At 61.2% G+C, this 6,753-nt stretch overlaps 1 protein-coding gene across 1 annotated transcript; it reads left to right on the forward strand.

Annotated features, from left to right (window-relative positions):
- The first annotated feature begins 1,782 nt into the window (after window positions 1-1,782).
- LOC141949960 (protocadherin gamma-A2-like) lies at window positions 1,783-5,533 on the forward strand. Its single transcript, XM_074884149.1, has 3 exons — window positions 1,783-4,878; window positions 4,990-5,090; window positions 5,225-5,533. Exons 1-3 carry the CDS (start codon window positions 2,214-2,216, stop codon window positions 5,531-5,533), a joined length of 3,075 nt encoding a protein of 1,024 aa, XP_074740250.1. The 5' UTR covers window positions 1,783-2,213.
- The last annotated feature ends 1,220 nt before the right edge of the window (window positions 5,534-6,753 follow it).

Raw genomic sequence — 6,753 nt, forward strand, 5'->3', positions numbered from 1 at the left:
CATTTACACTTTTAGAAATGGTCCGCATAGTTTAGGGTGTGCAGCTCTACTTGTCTTCGCCTGCTGTCCTACAGTATTTTGCTGAAGAGGTGTCCTACCAACATGAACATTCAGGGAGTAGATTAGTATTTTATTAAGAAGTTGCCATCTTTTCCACCACGATTTATGAGAAAATGAATGTTTCTTCTGGTCGTTCAAAGTCTCTTATTACTTGGATAAATCCAAATGTGTTTCAACTACGCCGCCAAGGCAACCCAATTGTCTACAGAACCTGCGCTGTCTCCGAGGGTGTGTTAGTGCCGGTGAACGCGTATCCTGCCTGTGCAGAATGAAATCCTTCACCGTTCTGAACCTCCGTCCTCTTTCTCCTGGGTGTCGCGGTGGTGGGGATGGGAAGTGTTGAGCCATGTGTCCAGGGAGGGAGGAAGGAAGGAACGGGGCGACCCCCTTCCACTCCAGCAGGCAGTAGGCGCTTCGTGGTTCCTCGGCGGTCACAGGTTGAGGTTCAGCTGAGAAGTTCTGACTAGGAAACGTGTGTTGGCTGAACTGCTAGTAACGGTGAGGGCGGATCCTTTCTGTGTACGATGAGACCCGCTAATCCTACACGACGCCGCCGGTAAACAAGGTTGACGCTCGGTGTCGATGTTTCCTTCCGATGACTTTTTCCCAAAGCCCCATATGGACTTTGTTTAACAGCTGAAGAGAGCCCCGTTGCTTAATGCTGTTTAGTGTTGGACTCCCAAAGGAAACGCGCATGAGGCTCCACGACTGGAGAAGTTACAGCTTGTTCCCCCGACGTGTGCCCTCCCGTCTTTTGGGGACAGGCTGCTGCCAAACGGCAGCACTAGTGGGACGGATTAATTTAGTCCAGGCACTATATCTCCGAGTTTTTTGTAAATTTACTTCCCATGTTTTCTTCCATCCCAGGTGATGTTTTTAAAGTTCCAGATCTGTCTTTTCAACAGAGGATAAGGTGTAGAATGGGATATCAAAAAACCCAACAAACCGACAAAAAATCCCATACATGTTTTGTATTTCACAGCCTATTTCCCTTTTTCCAGAGAGCTGTACTCAGTCCCGGTTGCTAGCATTTAGCTCTAAGGGTTTGGAATTTGCCTGAATTTCCTGTTTGTAATGGAGCCCCGAACAGCGAGTGCATGTGCAGCGCTGCCGGCTGCTGAGTTACTCTAGAACGGAGCGTTAAGTCCTACGTGTAAGCCCAGCCTAGAGTGTAAGGGTAGAGGCAAACATCGGGAAGTGCTGTTGGGAGAAGGGGGAGGAGTGGCGGCGGATTCAGAGCAGCCCCCGATGTGCAGCTGAGAAGTACCAAAGAGAAGAGCGAACAGTGGAGTGTCCCCGCACTGAGGGAGAGCGGGACGGACCATTGCGACTGGTGGTGAGATGCGGCGCAGGTCCCCTCCTCCATGACACTGCTTTCCTCAGCAGAAGGGGCGAGGACAAAGTCCGTGAAGCTCGACCGCTGCACAAAGCTGTGCAATTCGCGGTGGAGACTGTGCTTTCGGACCGAGGGGAACAGGCTCGTCACTGCCCCACGTCATATTTGACTTGGCATAATATCGCCAGATACATTTTTCTCCCGTGCGGTAGAAGGAACACAGTGGCGGGCCGCGTGTTGTTCCTTTGTGGTCGGGATGTGGGCGAGGATCACGGAGGAGGTGTCGGGGAGAGCCGGCAGCGCAGGAGCTCCCCGCCGGGCGGGCAGCGATGTCTCGGTGGCGCCGGTGCCGTCCCCGCGAGCTGTCGGTGGGAAGGGCCGGGCGGGCAGCGATGTCTCGGCAGCGCTCGGTGCCTGCAGTGCCGGGAGGAGGCTGCGGGCGCCGCTGTTGACCGAGGAGGAGCGAGAGGAAGGCCGGAGCGCTGCAGGCAGCCCCGCCCGCTGCGGCCCGACTCGCTCGCTCGCTCGCTGGCTGGCTCGGCGGCCGGGCGGTCTGCGAGCGTCCCCGCGGTGCGGAGCCGTGCTGCAGCGAGGCGGAGGGGCCGGCGGCAGCGGCCGGGGCCGGCGACAGCGAGCGGGAGCCGGAGCCGAAGCCGGAGCTGGAGGCAGAGCCGCAGTGGGAAGAACGACACGGGGCCGAAGCAGAAGCCGTAAACGGGAGCCGGAGCCTGAGCCGGAGCCAGAGCCAGAAGCGGATCGGCGGGCGGCGGCGGGTCGGTGGCGGCGGTGGTGCGTGGCCGGCGGGGCCGCGGCCGAGATGTGCGCGGCGGGGAGGCGCCGGGGCCGGCGGGAGCGAGCCCTGCTGTGGTGCGTGCTGGTGGCGGCGTGGGAGGCGGCGTGGGGGCAGCTGCGCTACTCGGTTCCCGAGGAGATGCCCAAGGGCTCGTTCGTGGGCGACGTGGCCAAGGACCTGGAGCTGGAGCTGCTGGCGCTCCCCGACCGCGGCCTCCGCGTTGTCTCCGCAGGGAGGACGCAGTATTTCTCCCTGCACGGGAAGACGGGACATTTGGTGACGGCGGAGAGGATCGACAGAGAGCAGCTGTGCAGGCTGGCGGAGAAATGCGTGCTGCGGTGTGAGGTGATAGTGGAGGGGCAAATGCAGGTTTATGGCATCGAAGTGGAGATCACGGACATTAACGACAACGCTCCCAGCTTCCGAGAGGCAGAAAAGGAACTGAGAATGAGCGAGACGACATCGCCGGGGTCGCGGTTTCCCCTGGCCAGGGCTCACGACCCGGACTCGGGAGCGAATTCCCTGCAGCGCTACGAGCTGAGCGGCGACGAGCACTTCTCGCTGGCCGTGCAGGCGGGCCCCGGCGGGGACCAGCGTCCCGAGCTGGTGCTGGCGAAGGCGCTGGACCGCGAGGAGGCGGCGTTTCACGAGCTGGTGCTGAGGGCGAGCGACGGCGGCGACCCGGCGCGGACGGGCACGGCGCGCATCCGCGTGGCGGTGCTGGACGCCAACGACAACGCGCCCGTGTTCGGCCAGGCGGAGTACACGGTGCGTGTGCCGGAGGACGTGCCCGTGGGCTCCACCCTCCTCACCGTCACGGCCACCGACGCCGACGAGGGGATGAACGCGCACGTGAAATACTCATTGAAGAAAGCGACGGACCTGGAATCGGAGATTTTCCAGCTGGACGCCGAGACGGGAATGATCACGCTGGTGCGGAGCCTGGACTTCGAGGAAGCGGCTCTCTACGAACTGGAGGTGGAGGCACATGACGGCGGCGAGCTTTTCGACACAGCGAAAGTGGCGATCACGGTGACAGACGTGAACGACAACGCGCCCGAGATTTCGGTGCGGTCGGCGCTGAGCGAGATCTCCGAGGACGCCCCGTCGGGGACGGTGGTGGCCCTGCTGCACGTGCAGGACCGCGACTCGGGGGCGAACGGCGAGGTGCGATGCAGCATCGCAGAGCGGCTGCCGTTCCGTCTGGAGAGGTCGTTCGAGGACTACTACCGCGTGGTGACGTCAAGGGAGCTGGACCGGGAGGAGGTGGCGGAGTACAACGTGACGGTGCGGGCGGCCGACGGCGGGTCGCCGGCGCTGCAGAGCAGCGCGGTGCTGGCGCTGCGGGTGCTGGACGTGAACGACAACGCGCCGGTGTTCGCGGAGGCGCGCTACAGCGCCCGGCTGCCCGAGAACAACGCGGCGGGCGCGCTGGTGCTGACGGTGCGGGCGGCGGACGCGGACTGGGGGCAGAACGCGCGCGTGCGGTACCGGCTGTCGGAGGGGCGGGTGCGGGGCGCGCCGCTGTCGTCCTACGTGTCGGTGCAGGCGGAGACGGGCGCGCTGTACGCGCTGCGCTCCTTCGACTACGAGGAGGTGCGCGAGGTGGGGCTGTGGGTGCGGGCGGAGGACGGCGGCGCGCCGGCGCTGAGCAGCAACGTGTCGGTGCGGCTCGTGATCGTGGACGAGAACGACAACGCGCCGCAGGTGCTGTACCCGCCGCCGGCGCCGGGCGCGGGCGCGGGGGCGGGCGCGGGCTGGGCGGGCGTGGAGCTGGCGCCGCGCTCGGCGGAGCCCGGGGCGCTGGTGGCCAAGGTGGTGGCGGTGGACGCGGACGCGGGGCAGAACGCGTGGCTGTCGTACGAGCTGGCCAAGGCGACGGAGCCGGGGCTGTTCCGCGTGGGGCTGCACAGCGGCGAGGTGCGCACGGCGCGCTTCCCGCTGGCCCGCGACGCGGCGCGGCAGAGCCTGGTGGTGGTGGTGAAGGACCACGGGCGGCCGGCGCTGTCGGCCACGGCCACGCTGACGGTGGTGCTGGCCGAGAGCGTGGCCGAGCTGCTGTCGGAGCTGGGCAGCGCGGCGGCGGCGCCGGGCGAGCCGGCCGGCAGCCTGACGCGGTGGCTGGTGGTGGCCGTGGCGGCCGTGTCCTGCCTCTTCCTCGCCTTCCTGCTGCTGCTGCTGGCGCTGCGCCTGCGGCGCTGGCGCCGCTCGCAGCTGCTGGCGGCGGGCAGCGGCGCCTTGCGCGGCGTGCCGGCCTCGCACTTCGTGGGCATCGACGGCGTCCGCGCCTTCCTGCGCTCCTACTCGCACGAGGTGTCGCTCACCGCCGACTCGCGCAAGAGCCAGCTCCGCTTGTCGGGCGGCAGCTGCTGCGACACCCTCCCGGCCCGGCCGCCGCCCGACGAGCCCGCGCCGCTGCTCGGCGAGGACCCCGCCGCTGCCCCGGTGAGTTCCTGTGCCCGCACTTCGCGGCTCCGCGACGCTTCGCTCTGCTGCTGCTGCTCGGGCCTGGCCGCGCCGCGTCCCGGCCGCTGCCGAGGGGGGTTTCGCTCCCAGGCAGGCAGCGCTTCCCGCGGCAACGCGCCGGCTGCTGCTGCCTCTGGCTGGCGGGAGGGGAGCGTGGGACCGGGGCTCAGCGCTACAGCTGCTGCCGGTGGCGGCACAAGGGCCGACTCTGCGGTCCCGCCAGGTCAGGTGCTTCCCCACAGCCCGCGCGCTGGAGCGGGGGGAGATGCTCTTCCGACGGAACCCTCGTGCCCCCACATGTAACTTGGCTGCTCAGCGTTTCTGCTCTTCTCAGCCTCGCTGCTTCTCCATGACGAGCAACGAAATGTCTTTGCGCTTTCACCTTTGTGCAGCGGGCGGAGGAATGGGCTGGGCAACAACTGGTCCCTTGACGATGTCTGTCTGCCTGTTAGGAAGCTGAAAGAGAATAGGAAAAGTTGTGACTCTTTGAGAAAGTCTCTGGGTGGCTGCGTGGGAAGGGCTACTGCAGGAAACGGGAGATGGGCTTTGCTGATTGCCTGTGTTTTAAGGCTTATTTACTTGAAATGGAGCTGGATGTGCCTTGGCTTGAGCATACAGGCTATGGCAAGAGCTGTAGGAGAGAGTCAAGGGGCAGTGGGAGATGTAAGGAGGGGGATAGCGCCCCTATGCAGATGTTCACTGACCCTGTGGGCCGCTTCTCTTCTAGTTTTAGGCCCTTGATGTTTCTTCCTAAAACACCAGTGAGCAGAGAAATGTGTCTTCCTTCTTGTATGGAGATGTCAAGATATCTATGTGGAGTGCGTGGTGTGATGGTGGTGAATGCTGAAGAGAAAAGTTTTGAGCAACTGTCCCTGTGATGTGATGTGTTTGCAAATTATCTGGTCAGAGAACACCATGCAAGTTGTGAAGGGTTGGAGATGAGAGTGCTGGGAGCTGTGTGTGAGGGGCTGTTGAAGGAGACAGGAGAGATGATTCGCTCCTTTCCCTGTCCGGTGCCCAGCTCCAGTGTCATACAATGAGAATTTCTCCTTGCCAAAGATGCTGAGATGCCCATGTGCTGAAGAAGGATGATGGTGTCTTTGAGTTGATATTTTGATGAGTGAGTCTTTATTGGAGCTGCGTATTGCTTATGCACTGGAGAACATTTGCCATTTCTTTGACTTAGTGTGATGCGCAGAGAAATCTCTTTGCATGTGTCTGTGTTGTGATTGTTGTTCTCGGGTAAGGAGAACTGTGTGTGCAACGTCTCCTTCAGTGGTGTCTGTGTGCAAAGGCAGCTTTCCTCTTGTGTGATGTTTGGGCAGGGTGAGAAATTTGTGTCTGTCCGTTGAAAAAGTTTGCTGTGGTATAAGAAAATACGTCTAACAGGTCTTAAGATTGTGTAAAAATTCTCTTTGACCTATTTGTTAGATGAGGCCCACAGTTGTGGTTCTGTGCATTTTTCCCTTTTTCAACTGTGCGAAGAACTTATATTGAGGAACAGTGGCTCTGGTGTTTGGTGTGAGCTCCTGTGTGAGTGTCCTGTGGGCTTTTTACCTACTAGATACCTTTCCTTTGTACCTACTAGAGCTGAGATCATCTGAAATGTCCCGCTCTGATTCCTTCACTTCTGTAGGTTTCCCATTCTTGCCTTGTTTGTTGTCCAGGTCTAAAGCTGGGCTTCGTTGTGCCTGGTCATGCCCCAAATACATTAAAAGATCTCTTGTAACTGTTGGGCTGGGGGAGCCGTTTCCACCCCTCCTGGAAGGTGTTCAGCTGCCAAGACAAAGACTTTGACAGAGCTCAGTTTCCCTCAGGTGTCACTGAATGAAATGCTCTGTTGCCTGTGGCCGCCATATGGCCACGAGTTGGATATTGTGCGTGGTGCAAGCAAAGGCTGTGACTGCAGAGTGAGGAGGGTGAGGGGCTGGCTTTGGACTAGGAAAACAGGTGGGTCAATGTGGTTTTGGGTGGGCCATGGTTTGGTTTCATGGCTGGTGCCAAGGCCTGTGCCACTGATGTTGTGATCCTGGTTTCCCTGTCCTGAAAGGCAATTCCAGTCCTCCGGTCATAAAGTGTTTGTGCAGTAACTGTGCCT

Source organism: Strix uralensis, chromosome 14, assembly GCF_047716275.1.
Source record: "Strix uralensis isolate ZFMK-TIS-50842 chromosome 14, bStrUra1, whole genome shotgun sequence".
Classification (NCBI taxonomy): domain Eukaryota; kingdom Metazoa; phylum Chordata; class Aves; order Strigiformes; family Strigidae; genus Strix; species Strix uralensis.

What these genes read in the sequence shown, in the direction of transcription:
- LOC141949960 (XM_074884149.1), top strand. Translation starts at nt 2,214, where the DNA reads ATGTGCGCGGCGGGGAGGCGCCGGGGCCGGCGGGAGCGAGCCCTGCTG. An exon ending in CGACTCTGCGGTCCCGCCAG is followed by an intron (nt 4,879 to 4,989) that starts GTCAGGTGCTTC and finishes TGCTCTTCTCAG; the next exon opens with CCTCGCTGCTTCTCCATGAC. An exon ending in ACAACTGGTCCCTTGACGAT is followed by an intron (nt 5,091 to 5,224) that starts GTCTGTCTGCCT and finishes CTGTGTTTTAAG; the next exon opens with GCTTATTTACTTGAAATGGA.